The sequence below is a fragment of the Falco cherrug genome, chromosome 15 (assembly GCF_023634085.1).
Source record: "Falco cherrug isolate bFalChe1 chromosome 15, bFalChe1.pri, whole genome shotgun sequence".
In the NCBI taxonomy this organism is placed as follows: Eukaryota; Metazoa; Chordata; class Aves; order Falconiformes; family Falconidae; genus Falco; species Falco cherrug.
Window position 1 is genome coordinate 22,655,927 of NC_073711.1, and position 19,247 is coordinate 22,675,173.

Sequence of the window (19,247 nt, forward strand, 5' to 3'; positions counted from 1 at the left end):
TTGCTCCGGCCTTGTGGGTGGTGTTTCTGACTTCTCTGTAGTGACTGAAATAAAATGAGTGCAGCAACTGGAATTCATCTTATTCCCGCTCAGGAAATCTCTGGAGGGTTGGTTGTTACCACCCTCAGCCCTGTGCCAAGGAAACACAGGGCTGGAGCTCGGTGGTCTGTCACGTCCCTTCCAACCCCAACCCTTCTGTGATGCTGTAATTTTGCCCTTAACGGCACCTTCCAGGCCAGGGGATGACTGTGATTGGGAGACTGCTCCAGCCCAGCCTGCTCTTCACTCACCGGGTGTTTGACAGAGAAGCTGACAATGGTGTGACACCTGCTCTCGGCTGCTGGAGTTCCGGTGTTCCCACACCCCTGAGCAGGCAGGAAAGTTTCAGCTGCCTGAACAGCATGCAGGGCCTGCATGGACGCGCAGACACTCCAGAGGCTTCTGCCTGGCCCAAGTGTCCTCTAGTTTACTTGGTGTTCTCCCTGTCTCCTCCAAGCAGCACCGACCCTGCCCCTTCCCAGCCCAAGTGGTATCAACTACCTCGTGTAGTAGAGGTCCCAAGCGGTGTCCTGCACCCTAAACATCTCCCTCCTGCCAGGCAGCTCGGACTGAGTGGCCCCTCTAACATAAGCCAAGACTTTGGTAGCAAACAGCCAGTGTCGTCCCCCCCACACCCCCACTCAGAGGCACAGAAGCCCACATCAGCGTTGGCAGCCACCCAGGCAAGGTCACATGTGTCAATGACATTCCGGCGATACTCGACGTTGTGCAGCACATCACACACAGTCTCCATGGGCACATCTGGGACATCAATGTGGCACTGCAAGGAGTACTGACAGCTCAGGACAGGCTCCCCAACCCCACCCTGTGCACCCCTCCCTGGCAGGGTCCCTGTGGGAGGGGGGTCCCTGTGCCCAGCAAGCGAACACTGCCATCAGGTTCCCAAACGCCTTGCACCACCAGGGGCGGAAGGGGCTGGCAAGGGCATGGGGAGAGGGACCCCACCACCAGTTTAAAAGCCCCACCTGGCTGGTTTAAAGCCCTTCTCATGCCACTCCCGAAGCCACGCCTGGAGCTCACCCCTCTCCCACTGTACTCTACACAGGACGGACTTGTACAACCTATGAGTAAAACAAGCAGAGACAGCCCAAGGGCCCTCGCAGCAGCAGGACAGTGAAGGTGTTGGTGAAATAACTTTATTTAGTGTGATACACGGCTGTGGTCAGACAGTCCATACTCATATTAATAGTCACACTTACTCGGCTAACAGCTAGGAGACAGCAGGGCCAGACACACACTCAATATTATACACATCCATAGAGAAGACAGTGGGAAGTGAACTATTTCATTTCACTAATTACCCGCCCCATTACTTAGGGTCTCCCCCCTCCCTCCCCCCTGGTCCGTGACTCAACAACACGACAGCAGAGCAGCGCACACCTGCCTGTGAGAAGGGGACAGCAAAACCTGTTCTACGGCAGACACGGACACACCGACAAACATCAGCAATTCCCACACAACAGGGGTATGTACAGAGGAGGGGGCCGAGTGGGACCTGGCTCTGCCAGCTGGGGCTGTGTGTAAAGGGGGGAAGGACACTCCAGAGCAGAATGGGAAACCACATCCCAGCTTCCTCCTGCAGGCCAGCTCACCCGGAGGGGAAGGGACAGGGCTCTGGGGAACAGAATGTCAGTCACCAGCAGAGAGGTGACTTGCAAGCCAACGTGGGGACTGCCAGCTCCAGTCCAAGGCTGCCCCTTCCCCTCCCATGACAGCCCACAGGCTTCTGAAGCATGCAGGCTGTGTCAGTGACCAATGGACATCCTGCTAGGGGAGTGTCACTAATGACTGAATGCTGCTGTCCCCACCCATCACACTGTGGTCAGTCACTCTCCTGCCTACTACCATCCTCCCTGTCAGCATGACACAGGCCAGGAGATGAAAAAAACAGCGAATGGCTTACCATTATCTGACTGTTTTATCCTCCTCTCTGTCAACCTAACGACTTCTGGTTGGGACAGATGGATGAAAAAAAACCCAGTCAAAAGTCTCTGAAAAGCTCTATTAACATAATTAGAAACCAGGGGCAGGGGAAAGAAGAGGTATTTCCCAACCTCCAAGGTCGAGAAGTGACACCAAAATTCGCTTCAGCAGCATACAATCCCTCCATTCCTCTCCCCAGGTCTGACTATAAATCCCTGCCCACTGCTCATCTCAGCTTTGGCCATGCTGCAGCTTCAAACTACCCCAAAAATGAGAATGCTACTAGCCCCATCCTCCAGAAGTCTACTACAAAGGCAGAAGCAGCTATGTATGATTTCACCAAGCAGCAACCTAGGTATGGGAGTAGAACAGCTATCGCTGCCCTTTACTCTCCTGTAGCTCTCCTGCTCCACGTGAAGAAGCTCCCAGTCTACATGATGAGGAACAAGAGAACAGAGACTAAGAAAGGAGCCTGAACAGCATCTGTGACTCCCAGGGCAGCTGTTGCCCTGTAGTGATGGATTTTGAGCAACTGTTTGCTTTCTCTGTTGACAGACAGGTCCCAGGTCTCTACAAACCACCCTGAGAAACTCTCCCCACCCAGCCTCAAGCTGCAAAGCCTCTGTACCCTCTTCCTTCCCCACATCTGACACCCAACACTCACCGAGCGCCAGCGTCCTCTGGATGGGAAGATATTCCAACTGAGGAGAGCAGTCTGTGGGATGTCTCTGCTACACAAACGGGAGCAACAAGGCCAAAGCTATCAGAGTCTGGGGGTTTCCAGTGCTGTGTATAACACGAGGGGCAAAACTCAGAAGTCGTGAGCAATGAGTTAGCCAAGATTATCCACAGAAAGGAGAAACTAAGGAGCTATTATTGTGTGTGCCCTGCAGGAAGCAAAAGCCTAGAAACAGATAACCTGTATTGTCCAAAAAGGCAAGGCCAAGTCAAACTGACTGGTTTAAAAGGAGCAGCCTTTCAAGAGAGGAAGTCGGGATGCAGGACAAAGACAGGGCTGGAGTGGACAGGGAACTAGTTAGGATGCAAGGCAGTAAGGAAGGTGGAAAGCCCACCCCCAAGCTTTATTTTTGTCTTCCCTAACTTTGTGGCTTTTCCATTGCATTCACAAGATACATCTGAGCAGACAGGCTCGAGGTGGGGAAGAGGGGGAGGAGGAGAGGAAGAGAGAGAGTGTAAAGGGCACCACAGTGCCAAAGTGCAACAACATAAAAAAATAAAATAAAAGACAGGACACTCATTCTGCACTCAGGGCTCATACCATGCAGTAACAGGGGCGGCCGGGGCTGCTCCCCACCAGTAAACAGGGAGTTCGCTCGCTTAGTAGATTGTTTTTTCAGCCCACAAAGTAGGGTTGCCTAGCCAATGCGCGGTGATGTTCTTCAGTGAGACTGGCCGGTTGGGGAATGTGCTGCTACAGAACAGGCCTGTTAGCAGGAGCACCCGCTCTCCGTTACTGGCTGCTCAGGAGGTTTCTCTAGTTTGATGTCAATCACTGCAGCAGACAAGTTAAGGCAATCACCCAATTCAAGGAAAAACAAGAAGGAAAGAACAGAGAAAGGGATCAATATCTGAGAAGGTTGTTAGCTGTCCCTTCTTGCTAAGGGCAGGTGTTTTAGCAGAGCAAACCATATCCTGCCTGAACAGAATTAACTGCAAACCAGCAGACTTGGTATGTCATGACCTTTTAGAGAACAGAGCCCAATCAGATAGGTCTGCACAGAAGACAGCTCTGTGCAAAAAGAGGAAAACATCAACAGTATTTTAAAACTGTGCATTTTATCCTAAGGTTAAGTGGAAAAAGCAAAATTTGTGCCTGCCATTATAAGTAGTTGTGTATGTTTATATATAGACCACAAGCAGGGTCATCAATTTACGTCCACAGCTAAGCACTACACTATACTGGCGGTTTCAGACACCTCTCTGCAAAAACCCAATAAGGCCCCTCCCCACAATGTGCCAAAAAGTCAGTAAGCCCAACCTAACAAAAGACAGTTGCCAAATTCTATGAGAACAGGAAAAGTTACTGATGAGAAAGCAAGGATACTGTCTTCTTTGCTCTTCTCTGGTGTGCTGTCCATCCCAGGTAAGGCAGCAGCCACACGACGGAAAAGCTGAAAAACAGCAATAGGAAAGCTGAAGGCTTGTCAGAAAAAAAAAAATACATGTTAAAAACCCCACTGCCTTACAGAACTGTACAAACTTGTAATGTAGGTACTTCAGCAAGCAAAGATTGACAAATGCTATGAGAATTTTATCTATGAAATCTAACAAGTTTTATTAAATTATTATTCAGTGCCTATCAAACAGGCAGGTTTATTTTACCTTTTTCTGCTTGAACACAACATGGAATTAATTGCCAACAGTTCTTCCAGGGACACACAGAACAGTTCCCCTCCTGCACTAAGCATGCCATTTCCAGCCTCAACTGCTTTTGCACACAGCACCATTACAGCGCACAACTCAGGACTTCTGATGAGTGACCTCGCAAGAGGCAGATGGTTTAAGAAGCCTATGGAATGACTGAGGTTTTACAACCCATCCTTTTGGTTCAATTCTGCTGCAAAACAGCTATTTCTGAGCAGAACAGCTGGCTCAAGTGAGCTGCATTTAAGCTATTAAGGACACGCTAGAGCTAGGAAGGACTATCATATCCCCATAAAAACCAGAAAATAGTTTTGCATATATTTCCAAGTCAATGCTTAGAGCTCCTCCTGCTGACATCAATGCAGCAGCTATCACAATTCAGACACTGCTAAGCAGTCTGGTGAAACGTGCTGCATAAAGAACTAGAGGAAAGATGTCCTAATCATCATTTTTCTCACAGTAGCTTGGTAGGGGCTTCTCACCCACCCCTCCAAACTGCATTATTTGCAAAATCGAGCCACCGAGGTTCCAGCAAGGTGCTGCAGTTAGTATCTCTTTAGTCACTTACGTTCTCACTGCAAACACCCGCTAGGCAAATAAAGCAATAGTAAGTTAGAACCAAAGACTAAAGTGGATTCAATCCAGAATAGCCAAAAGAAACAAAACTGAAGTCTCCTAATCCCATTGTGAGGTTCTCCTAACCAGCTGGTGTGCAGCAAGCTGGCAAGTATGTTTCCCAGCTGCCACCAGCAGTACTTATGCTCCTTGCAGACCCCTGGACTTTACAGCTGCCTTACTCCCCAAGTTTTGCCACACTTCAGAATGATTCCTGAACTAGCAAAGAGTGCATTCACAAGCTTACAGCCAAGAGGTAATGGGCACAAACTGAAACACAAGAAATTCTGCTTAAACATAAGAAAAAAAGTTTAACTTTTTTTAAATTATTATTGTACAGATAGTCAAACACTGCAACAGTTGCCTGGAGAGATGGAGCCTCTATCCTTCGAGATACTCAAAACTCAGCTGGAGTCAGTTCTGGGCAGCCTGCTCTGAGCATGAAGGTTGGACTAGATCTCCAGAGAGCCCTTCCAACCTCAACTATTCCAAGATTTTCCTCTGCGGCTTGCAACAGAAGCAGGAACTTCTTTCTACTCTAGCGCACCAGCATCATAAGCAATTATCCCAACCAATGCCAACACTGATTTTAGAAAACAGTGCATTGACTGTTAACAAAAGCAAAGGGAATGCACAGAACTGGGTTTGCCTGGCTGCACAAAATAGTGCCACTCCTATCCATCAGCACATTCTAGTTTTAGGTTCTCCTTTCTTTCAGTGTAAGTTTGCTTAATTTAACAGGGAAGCACTGACTCGACAGGGAAGGAGCTTCCTCCAGATAAAGCAGCAGCAGTAATCATTGGGCAAAAGGCATTTCAGGGGCTGACGTTAAACAATACAAGTAAATACCTGACAGAACACAACCCCCAAGCAGAGCATACACATACAGAGCAGTAAAGTACAGATTTCCTGGCTTTAGAATAGAACATTCATCTACCTGTTTCACATTGTATCCAGTCTTTGCACTGGTCTCAATAAACATCACATTCAGCTCTTTGGCTCTCTGTTCACCTTCTTCTGTAGTGATTTGCCTGGATGAAGACGCAAACAGAAGCACAAGGACAGAAAGGAAGAACAGACAGGAAGCATTAAGAGATGTCTGTGACCAAGATGCTTTTCACTGGAGAGCTGCTTCACCACCCCTTCCAAGAGCGCTCAGTCCATCAGTGGTGTCCTCAGGACCTCCAAGTCTTTAAGACCCCCAGGTCCTCCAGCTTTGAATGAAACAACCTCAGGTAAGTTACTCGGGGAATGCCTGGACTTTGACTGTTAGTAATGGATGGTCAGCACAGGATGAAGTTTGTGCAGGATATTTCACCTCATTCATAGCATCCTCAAAGGAAGGAAGAGCCCCCATACACTGCACCTGATACAAAAAGCAGTTTCCCAAAAGTCAATAGAAGAGAATTCCATGAGGTTACAGAGAGATTTCAGAAAGGCTCCAGCAGCAAGTACACTGCAACAGCAAGTGCTAGGCTGCTGCCTGCGAGTGAGCACCTGCAATTGCATCTCTGATCAATACCCTGTACATACCTGTTTCACATTATATCCTGCTTTAGCACTGGTTTCAATATACACCATATTCAGTTCTTGGGCTTTTCTCTCACCCTCCTCTATAGAAACCTGTCTACAGCAATGAGAACAAATCACAGAAAAGAAAAACCTAAACAAAGAAAAATACTCCAAAACCAAAATGAAAACTGCACGGAAAAAATAGCCACTAAGTGAAGCAACATTAACAGGGAAGAAAAATTTAACAGGCTGTACCAGATAAGAACAGTGTTATTTTTAGTTCAGCTTTTTGGCCTCAGAACTTAACTTGCATCATCACTTGGTTTTTACCATAGAACAAATGGCTTCCAATACACTGTATTCCATTTGGCAAAACATGACCAAGCTCAGACTGATACTGTGGCTTTGTACAGCCTTAAAAGGACCAGTATTTCAGCCTAACACAAATCTAACCTCCTTTTAAAAGAAAGACAAGGCAGCTTCTTCTCCTGGAAGTTGGATATACACCATAATTCCACATTCTAACTTAGACCAGGACTACTGTCACATTAAACTTCTAAAATAAGAGCTTCTAGCACTATATGAACTTCAAACGTAGCTATGTTTCAAACAATTTTCAGGTATTTTTAATTCTTATGGCAGTGCTGCATCAGCTGTCCTGTGCATGCACTCCACTTCACTTATGTACTATCAGGAAATTGTCCAAGGCTGTAATTATCCCCTTGGGTTTTCCAGTTCCAGATAAAACTGGATTTTGATAGAAATTAGAAGGCCTCCAATCTAAATGCCAGGTTATTCATTTAGGGAGCTGCAGTTACTTCTAGCTCCCAGGAGGGCATAAGAGATACTAAGTTGTCAACATCCAGAACTGACTACAGTACACCACCTTGGATTTTGCTCTGTTGCTTTTGTAAACTGATTTCAGACTAGACTAATCCGAGGTCTTGCCACCAGCAGTTCTTAATCCAAATCAGCTACGCACATTTTTATCGTATTTCTGAAGCTCTGAGCACCAAGCTTCACCAATAATTCCAAAGTGCAAGGCACAGGACACTTAGAATGGCCTCCCACTGGAAGTGGGAAAAGCCAACAGTTGTCAAGCCTAAGGTGGTCTGCATGGAGGACAGAGAACACACTTCTCTAAGAACCATCAGTACAAAGCCCATACAGTGCCCAGCTGGAGCCTAACTTTATCCTTTTCCCCACTGACTCAAGCCACTAGCAAGTATTAGAATCGTCTGTGCTTTTCCTACTAGGCATGGCAAACAAAAACCTAACAGCATGACTTTTAAGGGACAAAGGGCAGAAAGCATCTGCTGACACCATTTTGTGCAGTCAAGGATGCTGGGTATTGTCTTGTACAAGCATTTGGACAACACTAAAACCACAAGGGAAAACTCACATCACAATACATTCTGCAGCAATATGTACACTGCAGGACTGAGTAAAGCAAGGCTTAGAATTTAAAATGTGGTAGCATCCAACAGTGAAACAGTGAGATCCCTATTTGGGCCATCATCCCAAGAAACAGTAAACAGGCAGTTCGGACAATAATGCCAGATTTTCCTGAGAAAACATTAATGTTCCACCTGTAAGGCCTTTCAATCTGTTATCAGATCAGAAGTATCTCATGAACAACCGAAGTATAAGGGTTTGATTTTTAAGACCTCATTTTGCTGTGCGATCCAGGCGTTTCCTACTTCTGTCTTTTTAAGATGCTTTCTTTTGCATCAGGTAATTCTCCATCATTTCAATACTTTGTATGTCCCATGACATACAAACCACACATTTTAGAGTACTTGGTGTATATGAAGATGTTTCAGCTTAAATTGTTTGGACTGTAAGGAACTGCATGGCTTACTCTATCTTCCCTTTGCCAACTACTACTGAAACTAACCATTAAAATAAAAATCTTTCCTTATCTACAATTTCTGATGACTTCATAAAGAATGATAAATCTCTGAAAACAAACAAAATTTTTGCTAAATCAACAATCAAGAGAAGAATCTGAAACAGAAATGCAAAAGCACAAGCCTGTGGTCTAAGAAGCCATTACATTGGTTATGTTGGTTGAAGTGGCATTGTAGGATTAAGAGTTTTAGCAGGAAAATACTTTATGACATTTTTGTGCAGTACATTGTCCACATGATTTTAAGAGTCTAATTAACTTTTTCCATCTCTTGGGGAAGCCCACTTTTGCTAATCTAGTTTCCTCTCACATATCCACAACATCTCAGTTTGTGTTACGACATGAAACTGATTCTCAGAAGGAAACCTTTTAGACTGTTACTGTAAAAGCTCATGCTTCATCTTGTAACAAGAAACTGTACTATGAACTTAACAGCTGCACATGTAGAATGATGTAAATAGGATTACAGTAGATTTCCTTGCTTTTCCAAGACATCTTTCTGGCTTTATCTCAGCATGAAAAGAAAAATCACACACTCTGTCGTGAAATGTGGTATAGAGATAAAAGGAGGGGTTTTTCAGGTGGGTTTGTTTTAACCGAAAGGGAATAACTTTCATTTGCTGAAACCAGAAAACTAAACTTAATGACAAGCCATTTATGCTTCATTTAAAATCAACAATTGTTTTGAAGACAGACCAGTCAGCCAGTTCCTTGCTTTTACAGGGCAGCTCCCCTCCATTACCTCTTGTCTGCCAGGTCAGTTTTGTTCCCCACCAACATGATGATGACATCACTTCCTCTCTCTGTCCGCACATCATCAATCCACTTGGAGGTTTGCTGGAAAGAATTCAAGTCTGTAAAGAAGAATCAAATAGGAGTGCTGAGGATAAAACTTTTTAGAGAGGGAGAATGCTATGCCTGTACTCAGGTGCTTCTCCAGATCTCACCACACCACATATAAATGACCCATAAATTGTTTTCTGCTCAGAAAAACAAGGAGGGGGAAAAAACATTTCTAATGGTAATCATCTTTTTGCAGAACTTCTGGTTGTAACTTATTAGTTCTGCTTACATGTAGCATTTCAAATAATGAGACATCAAAGTATCACTCACTTGTAATGTCATAGACTACCACAGCAATAGTGGAGTCGCGGATGTAGCTGGGAATGAGACTGCGGAACCGCTCCTGGCCTGCTGTGTCCCAAAGCTGCAGCCGAACCTGCTGGTACCAGGCCAGGGAGAGCACAGAGAAAGAGAGAGAAAGAGAGCAAGAGAGAAAAGAAAGGAGGAAACTGTCCTTTAGAGAAAAGGCCATTTCTACAATCAACTGTATGCAGCTCAGTCTGAGAAGCTGACCTTGTAATCTTACCCAAAATATCCAAACACCACAGAAGTTTGCTTTTTTGACTGTAGACAATGTGCTTTTAATTACCTCCTTTGCTCATCTAGAGATTCTGTTATTCCCAAAGAGTCCTAGGTTATGACTGCTATCTTACTGCTGATAGCAGTGCCTAACAATACAGAGCTGGTTTTCCTGCTCTACCCAGGATTATGTATGGGGTCATGACAGGACTCCTAGCATAGAGCATCTCAAATCACAGCTTTCTTGGGCAATTCCCACGTGACAGACATGCAATTCCCCCAGCCATGTAGTAAAATAGCATCTATTCTTCAGCATCAAGCATCCAGAAGATAGCAATGAGGATCTTCAGGCAAGATTAAGGCAATCAACAACCTCCGTTCCAGCTGAAACAAAAGCAGGTGTTACACACCGCAAGCTTCACAAGACACAAATGGCACAGGGCTCACCATCTCAGATAAGCACAAGAGTCAGATACAAGCACAAATGCTACGAGAGGCACAGTTTGATCTCCAGAACTATGCCCAAACACAAATTGACCTATCGTACACAGCAGCTCTAAGGTCTGGGACCTGCCTGTTTGAAACAACAATAGTCAAAACATGCCCAACTACCACACTGAATGCTTAACAGCAGCTTTTCACAACTGGGAGTGATAACATTTCCTTCCCAGTCATTACTCCACACTGTGAGCGGTACAAGTAGCACTCACTGTCAGAAAACACGATTGCTGTTGGCATTCTCAACAGGCATGAGTTTCACAGGAGGGCAGATACTGGTTCCCAGCTTAATTACATGACTTGGTTAAATGTGCTCACAAAGCCACTTATTCACCAATGAGGGAGAGCAGCTGTTTATGCACAGAACAGTAGTTAATAAGGCAGCTTGCAGGAGACTGGCTACACGGGAGAAAGCAGTTACAGAAGGACCAATAATTGGCTTGTTTAGAAAAGAAATACAAGCTCGACAGAGCACATGCCTGCAAAGTGTTTTGCTACTAGCAGATTCAAAACAACATCCTATCTACATCAGGATATGTAGATCTGATGAACTGCGGCTTCAGGAAGATTAGGGCTTATAGCTCATGCTTTGTTTTGAAGGCAGCCTTGATTACAGTAGCAAAGTCAAGGCTCTACTACCCCAGGAAACTCAGGGTGACTATCTCCAAGCACCTGGACAATATTACATCAGTGCTGAAAGATCAGATTGATAATGACAGCTCCTGGCTCTTGTTTCTGGACTTCACAACAAGCTCCCACGGAGTCCCCGAAACATTGCTGCTACACCAGACTATTCACCCAGGAAGTTTACCAAACTGATGATTTAAACACTCCAAACTTCAGACTCACAAAGAAGCAACCAGAGGAAGTACCACAGAACCAGGGAAGAACTGGTCCCAGTAATCTTGTTGTAGTGAAGGGTAGTGCTGTTTGAGGGAAGGCCTTCAGCTAATATGCAAGTACATGCAGGCACCCCTGAAGCGACCTGAGAAAGTGAGCTACAGTATTTCTGTGGCTTCTTGTTTCTACAAGTCAAAATTTGTGTGCACCCATTTTGGAGGAGAAGAGAAAATATAAACAGAAAATATAAACCACTCAAACAGAACAGTGTGCTAGTGACCCTACCAGTACAGAAAGATGAAAGCTCCTCAACCAAGAATTAACCCAGCCTCTCTCAGAAACAAAGCAACTTGTTCACAAAGGGGCCCAAGTTGCAGTATGGACTTTCACCACGGATGTCTCCACAGGCTACTTGCATTTCAAGATGCCCAGCAGATTAACAGTAACTAAGCAATTTCTCATTTTTCTTCTCAGCTCCCCACATGCTAGCTAACAGTTTTTCTCTACAAGTTAAAAGTATCTTGGCTGGCGCTTAAGTATACCCTGTGGGACTATCCCTATTTTACACTACCATGACCAGGATTAACTTACAGGAGACTATTTGAGGTTCCCACCACAAAAGACAACATACAGCTCTTCAGAGTGATAAAGGAAACTGTTTTTTTTTTAAATGCACTAGTGCTCACCATCACGATGCCCCCAGAAGTACACGAGCATGTTCCTTCATTAACACAAGAAAACTGAAAGCCTCTCAATCACTAAGAACAGAACAAAGAGCAGTAAAAAAGAAAAAATGAAATTATCTGAAAAGATTGGACCATTAACAAAGTATGATGAGATCAGCTTTCACTTAATTATATTTGACGTGTGTGGAAGCTGTTAAGAACTGCCTAGACTGGCAAGATTTTTCCACCTGCCTGGATAAACAGCATTCTGTACTGTACTGTCATAACAGTGGGGAGAGAAGATGCCAGCCTATGCAGCCTGCCTAACCTAGACGAGTTCCCAGCATAAGTTACCATGTGCACATCTCACCACACCTCAAACAGATCACTTCAGTTTTACATTAGTTTACATCAAACCAGCAATCCTCCCAAAGTCAACTACTTAAGCTACAGGACTGGGAGAAAGGCCACATGATTATCTGCCCTCAATATGCAAGATAAATCATAACAGAAATCTATTATTTGTTAAGCACTTCAGTTAACCCAAGCAAAACAAATCCCTGGCCCATAAAGCCATAGAGTTTGTGACAGAATAAACACGGGCCAGAGATTTTTCATCTGCGCTGCGTTCTTTCCTTAGACATGGTGTTGGCTCACTGGTATAAATCCCGTCTAGATATTTATGCTAATACTGTAGCTTAACCAAAAGAGCCAGATCAACTGGAATGGGTTCTAACGAATTAATATCTTTGTATCTTATACTTAAAATATTCACACTAAAAGTTATAGGGAATTTCCCTCTACGCTTGTTTACTCTTTATAAACTATGGTAGTTACATCTGTTCTCTTTCAAAAGCTCTCGTTACACATATGAATTGCCAGCACTCTTCTTCAAAGAAATGGGAGTCTTGAATCCTCTTAAGTTGCTACATATCTTTTATTTAAATGGGTGTTGTACTGTTTTACCTGCTCTGACAGTGTTCTTTTGCTTTGGCATCTGAAGCTGTTACTTGTATTACCTCTCAAGTTATCCAGAAAGGAAAAAAAATAAATAATTGAGGTTTAAAAAAAACTGAAACCCAAATCAGAAAAGGTACACAGCTTTCCAAAGACTACCAACCACCTTTCATTCCAACCAGCAGACAAACGAGAAGTCACAATCCCTATTCACCTACCTGCCAATCCTCTATGTCATTTTATCATTTTTGCTTTGAGCAGACCAGAGTTTTCCAGTTTCCCAATTTCTGTACTACGGGATGGAGTTACCACTGGTTGTGGGGGAAGATGCTCAGCTATGTCCCCCTGAGCCCATGAAACTGGGGCCAATGGTCTACCTTAACTCTTTTCAGATAACACCACTACTTCCAATGCATAAAAGGTACATGTTAAAAGCAAGGTCCCTGCAGACACTCCGGCTCAATACCTACTTGTAATGTCAAAGACAATGACAGCCACAGCAGAGTCACGGATGTAGCTGGGAATGAGGCTGCGGAACCTCTCCTGGCCGGCTGTATCCCACAGCTGCAGCCTGATCTGGGAAATGGAAAAGTGTAGGGGAAGAAGGAGAGGGAAGAGCAGGAAAATGAAAAACAAAACCAAAACTCAAGTGAAATAAAAATAATAATTAAAAAAAATTGCAAGGCAAAAATAATGCAACAAAAGGAAAGTTAAAATGGAACAGAAATGTGAAAAGAGCCAACGACACTTCTGAACACATTCGCACAGCAACCTCAGCCCAGCACATCTGAGAAACTTCCCTCCCTCTGCAGACCCATTAACAACTCACACATGTATCGTTCCATTTCATCGTAAGACCAAGATATCCCTAGAAAATACCTTCTCACACCATCTGCTGACAAGGGAAAGAAGCATACATACCTGAGGGCATCCTGCCATGTAAGGACTCTGGCTATAATGGCCTCACAAGCAGACTGCAACCTACAGCTAGTGAGATGCAGTGACTCCTAACCGTGAGGAGTGCACCACCCAGCTACTGATGAACCCACTGGAAAGCCAGATCCGGTGAAGCATAGTAGCAGGGTACAAGCCGGAACAGCAAACACCCTTGACTGGCTTATCTCATGCATAAATCCAACAAGTCTGTGAGGATATTGAGACACAGAAAAGACAAGACTACTACTTCGTCCCTCAAGAATGCGGTTGTAGCTGCAACATGGAACTGGCAGCGTGACAGTCAGGATCGAGGACAGGGCTTCTCGTGGCCCCAGTTCACTTAATGCCACAGGTCCCAAAGCACCTGAAACGTGCTGGAAATGGCACACTGACAGCTGCCTTCTGTGGGAGGCTACTGGAGATTGTTTTGAAGAAACACACTCCACATGTATTTGTCCATTCTGTTGGCTAGTACATGCTACCCAGGCCATATTTAGAGCCGAGTGATCCAGCATAGGTATAATTTCAGGATTTATCATTTGGTGTAAGGACATATTAAATACGCCGAAGCATATGCTGCAGTCAGAGGCTTAGCCATCTTCATTTCAAGCCGAGCAGTCAAAGCCTATTGCAAAACACAGCATTAGCCAGATATAAGAAGTTATTTCAATGTCTGAATTCTCCCAGCTTGTGTGCTTGTATTTCTCCCTCCTCTTATCTGCATTCAACACCTCTCTGTTATTTAAACAAGCTTTATGGGCTCTGTGGACCACTTATATAACCAGGAAAGCTAACAGTATATCCAACATGGCAAAGAAAATGGTATTTTCTGGATAGTGGCTAGCGGTTGAGGGACCTAACCTACACAACCACAAGAAATAAGACTACACTGCTGAAAACAGCATACAGGCCTTCCAACTTGCTTCCACAGGTGCCAAGCAGCATTCCCAGGATCTTTGTCTTCCTCTGCCACTGCCACTACCATTCAAGAATGTTACCAAAGTAGTTTCTCTCAAAGACTGTGCAAGGTCTTTTCTAACAGCAAATCACTGCTAAGATGGCAGAGAAGCACTCATGAAACTCACCACATGCACTGGCATGAGACTTCTTCAGAAACAACAACCCCAAAGCAACATAAACTACTTCCACCACACCACTGGCCCCTTCCTCTCTGCAACAGTTTCATACTTCCAGCCAGTAGTAAAACTAGCAAAACCTGAACTAATGAAAAGCGAAATACTGGAAGACAGGAGAGGGATGCGACGGATCTCTTTATGCAAAAAGTAGTGTCATGCAAGCTAAATCTAAAACTGCTTTATTAACAGTGCATCAGAAATGTGTTACAAAAGGAGCCTTTCTGCAAGGAGGAGGAACTTTGCCACCACTGGTAACCATGAATGACTTCAAGACTTTGAACTGCCCAGCATCTGCTTAGACCTATTTATACTAACAATCTCAGAGGCACAGCTCAAATTCTGGGAGCAAACGATGCCTACGGTACACGTAACAGACAGCCCATTCCCCAGTATATGGACATTAGCTTGCCCCAGTTTTGCATGAAAGATTTTGACTTCATTCTAGAGATAGCAGATATTAACAAGAATCAGAAATAGGAGAGTGGGTCAGCAATTTGATTCAACAAAGGCTGTCCCTCTGAAAGCTGCTGTGGGATTTCAGCAGCCATTGGAGGAATGGCCAGGTGAAACAGCACGCACAGCAACTGCTGCTCCCGTGACTGCAGTTGCCATGCTATCACACAGATGCCTCACTTACCGTGCGATCTTCAAGATACATTGTTTTTGACAGGAAATCAATTCCAATGGTTGCCTGAAAAGAAGAAAAGCATTAGTAACTGCAACTTGGCCTTCCAGCATCTGCACATCAGATCTTTCTACACAAACTTCCAGAAATGTTCACAAACTTACAATTTAGCTGCTGAAGTCATTTGCCTTCAATATAATTGATAAAAACAAAGCAATCTGGATATCTGCACCATTTTCATTTCACATCATTCTTCCAACACTTCTCAATTGCACAAGAACCTCCAAGTCTCAATTTCAGCCTGGCATTCATGCATCTTAACAAAGATCGTATCTGAACAGGCATCCCCTTCTGGTCTACCACAATTCAGTCTGTAAGAATTATCTTATTAGAAATAAACAAAAGGTAGAGCAAATTACATATATAAACTGCGGGCAACTGCACTGAAAGCTAAAAAGCACTGTTTATTTGGATCTTTCCATTGCAGAACGTGCTTCCTTTCCAGTGACATTCATTTCCCAAGCAGTTCTTCCTGTAGGTCTCCTTCCATTCACATTTCCATTGCTATACAGCAATTCCGATAAAGACATTTAAAGTCATTTACTAAGTTAGATGTGCTCCCAGGCACTTAAATCAAGCAGATGTCCTAGCCCTAACCAGAAGACAGGTTACAGATATAACAAATTTTAGTATTTTAGACAGATTATCTCCAGTATTAACAAGGGTGCACAATGTGTTGTGGAAGGTCTCCATCAGAACGCAAACCATTCCAACGCAGAAGAGACCACAACAGTCAATTTCTGTATCAAGTACTTATTTCTGGGAGTCCAATTTTCTGCAGCCAGGAGACAGTTTATAACAACTATGATAAGCAGATAAATCCATGAAAGCACCTTACAAAAGTCAGGAAAAGAAACAGAAAGCACAAGAGGATCCAGCTCCAGTGAAAGACTAGTCCTCAAGGAAAAAAAATCTTCTCTTCCTTTTCCAATTTAAAACTATCCCAGTCTAAACCAGCAACTCTTTCTGGCCTGGAGTAAAAGAAAACACCCTAGTCTCATCTTCTTTAAAGGTATTTGGTATTCTCTTGAAATACTGCTAAGTGCTTTTTATAGGACTAACCCTTCCTGAAATCTTCAGGCCTCTTACATATCTTCAGCTTTTCACCTGCAGCCTCTTCATCCCTACTCTGCTCCTTCCCTGCCAGAACTTCCCTAGCCTTTTCCATCTATAGCCTTCTAGTAAAAAAAAAAAAAAAAAAAAGGTAATAATTAAAAAAACTCAAAGAAAGAATATACCATGCTGACTTCTTGCAGATCTATCTCTCTGGACTCAACTATTCCTACTTAAATGGAAAACCTCTAAAGATGCTAGAGAAACAACGTTCATACCTTACTCACTCTAACTCCTTCCTGAGACTTCCATATCCATCATCTTCTCCATTACCAACCCCATAAACCAGTATTTCTCCCTTTTTTCCTCAAGGCATCTCACATATTCAAACAGGATCTAAACCTCACTTTTTTGTACACTGTATTTCCTGACACCATATTAGATGCTTGGGCTTAATCATGAAGTCTCACCTCCATTTCAAGGCACATTACAACCTTACATGATATTGAAATGACATTTCATGGAAAAATGCGCTTGGCCCTAACAGTTCCCACAGGCATACAATTTTATAGCAAGGAATAGATTTACCCTATATATCTATTAATAATATAGATTATTAATAGATACTACATATCTATTAAAAAAAAAAAAAAAAAGAGACTACCACATACCTGGTAAGTATTGTCAAAACTGTCATACATAAACCTGGTGATCAGAGAGGTCTTCCCAACTACAAAAGAAGAGAAAAGTTACTTTCAAGCAGCAGTGGGAAAAAATAACCACTGCTTTGGAAGCCACACACTGGTAGTGCTGATCAGAATGCAGCTGCCAATCTAAGGCTACTCCTGAAAAATAACCAGCTAAGAAATTAATTTACAAAATGACAGAAGCATGTTCAGCCAAATCAATCTCAGTAAATAAAATTAAACATGATGATAACTTGGTCCTCAAATTAGGTATGTTGTGATGCATATGACAAAAAAATAATGTCTTTGCTTCAAGCAAGCAGTAAATCTGCTTTGTTACTCATATTTTGCTACTTATGTAATCACCAGGTCTAGGACGTGCAAGCATAAACATCAAACCAAGACAGAGTGATGTCCTGAACGCTGTTTAGCCACCTCTGGCTGGATAGAAAAGCAACATTCAGGGCATAACATCCTTTCTTGATAACAAGATTTTAGATACAGAGTAAACTTTGGTAGCTTGCTTAAAAACTTTACATTTACATCTCCAAATATTATCAAGAGACAAAGTGCAGAAATGACAAGAAATGGGAACCATGGGTACGATTTCTGATTCTCTCTCGGAAAGCTGGAAGAAACCAAGAAAAATTCAAAGGACATGGATGAAAAAGAAGAGGGAAAAGGAATAAACTGCCTGGAAATGTTGTGAAATTGAGAATATTGGAGAGGGTTAAAAACAGGTTAGACAAATATTTATCAGCAGTAAAGTCGATCCTGCCTTGGTAAGGCAGGGGAATTGAATAAATTCTAGAGATTCCTCCAAGACCTACAGTTCTGGGGTCTGACGCAAGGTAAGTGGTAAGAGATCTAAAGAGTAATACAACAAAGAACACCATAATTTCAAGGAAAAGGTACAACTCATCCATATATTACGAGGAAAGGAGTACAAAAGGGAATCGACTTCAGGTTAAACAAACAAAAAGACGCTAAGGGAGGCAGCAGCCATGCCACACCAACAGCACCGCCCTGCCGCTTGTTTCCTCTCTCCACTGTACGCCACACGCGCGGTGCGACGGCCAGAGACACCGCACGCGGGGCGGAGCGGCAGCCCCCGAGCCGCCGCCGCTCCCCGCGCCCGGCCCCGCGCCTCCCCGCGCACGGCGGCGGGCGGGCGGCCCGGGGGCAGGCAGGCCGGCTGCGCGGCGGGAACGGGCACCGGGCCGCTCAGCAGCCCCGCGCTTCCCGCCGGCTGGAGCCCAAGGCCGGACCTCGGCGGGCCGCCCCTCCCTCGGGCGGGCTCCCTCCGGCCGCCGCCTCCCGCGGGGGGCCTGACGGCTTCTTACCGCCTTCCCTCAGGCGGAAAGAGGCCCTTAACGGTTCCGCCGCCGCCGCCAGACTCTCACGGCCCTCACCGGATCCTCCCCCGCCCCGGGAGCCTTCGGCGCTCCCTCGCCCCCCCAGCGCCCCCCCGGGCCCCTGACGGCTGCTCGCCGCCCCCCCCCGCAGGGGAAGGCCCACGACGGCTCCTCATCCTCCCCCCGCGCGGGGCCGGGGCCAGGGCCAGGGCCAGGCCCCTGCCGCCCCCCGCCGCCCCGCTCACCGCTCTGCTCGCCCAGAAAGACGAGCTTGAACTTCCTCAGCGGGTTCCCGAACTCGCCGCCGCTGCCGGGGGCGGACATGGCGGCGCGGGGAGGCCGAGCTGGAGCCGTGACTGAGGAGAAGGAGACACCGCCGCGCGCACACCGGCACCGCCGCCGCCCCGCCCGCCGCGTCGTCGTCACTTCCGCCGCCGTCACCCGCACGTCACTCCGCCACACCCCGGGGCGGGCGGTTGCCATGGCGCCGGGCCGGCCTCCGGGGGCGGGCAGAGGCCCGCTGTACCTGGGGCGGGGTCCGCCGGGGGCGGCCTGTACCGGAGGGGCCCGGCCGGGAGCGGCCACTGGCGGATTCTGGAGCGTCTCACCCTCCCGCCGAGGCCCGCGGCAGCCTGCCCGGGCGCAGAGGCCCCGGCTGCCCGCTTCGTGC

At 45.5% G+C, this 19,247-nt stretch overlaps 1 protein-coding gene across 10 annotated transcripts; it reads right to left on the minus strand.

Moving 5' to 3' along the window:
• Positions 1–1,180: 1,180 nt before the first annotated feature.
• Positions 1,181–19,075, minus strand: RAB41 (RAB41, member RAS oncogene family). 10 transcript variants are annotated; one of them, XR_008735314.1, is made up of 9 exons: positions 18,823–19,075; positions 17,208–17,266; positions 15,436–15,489; positions 9,518–9,623; positions 9,147–9,258; positions 5,921–6,014; positions 4,049–4,115; positions 3,263–3,496; positions 1,181–2,769 (listed from the first exon to the last, which is right to left on the minus strand). XR_008735314.1 is itself a non-coding variant. In XM_055727811.1 (8 exons), exons 1-8 carry the CDS (start codon positions 19,058–19,060, stop codon positions 3,432–3,434), a joined length of 795 nt encoding a protein of 264 aa, XP_055583786.1. In that variant the 5' UTR covers positions 19,061–19,075; the 3' UTR covers positions 1,181–3,431. The 10 variants fall into 10 exon arrangements, 5 of the variants coding, with proteins under 5 accessions (XP_055583786.1, XP_055583789.1, XP_055583785.1 ...); XR_008735317.1 differs by lacking the exon at positions 5,921–6,014; XR_008735318.1 differs by lacking the exons at positions 5,921–6,014; positions 9,518–9,623 and adding an exon at positions 13,197–13,302.
• Between the last annotated feature and the right edge of the window lie 172 nt (positions 19,076–19,247).

Coding starts and splice junctions, on each gene's coding strand:
- RAB41 (XM_055727811.1), bottom strand. CDS start 19,060: ATGGCAACCGCCCGCCCCGGGGTGTGGCGGAGTGACGTGCGGGTGACG. Junction 9,624..15,435: donor TGTATCTTGAAGATCGCACG/GTAAGTGAGGCA, acceptor TGGTACCAGCAG/GTTCGGCTGCAGCTTTGGGA. Junction 3,497..4,048: donor AGAGAAGAGCAAAGAAGACA/GTATCCTTGCTT, acceptor TGTCTGCTGCAG/TGATTGACATCAAACTAGAG.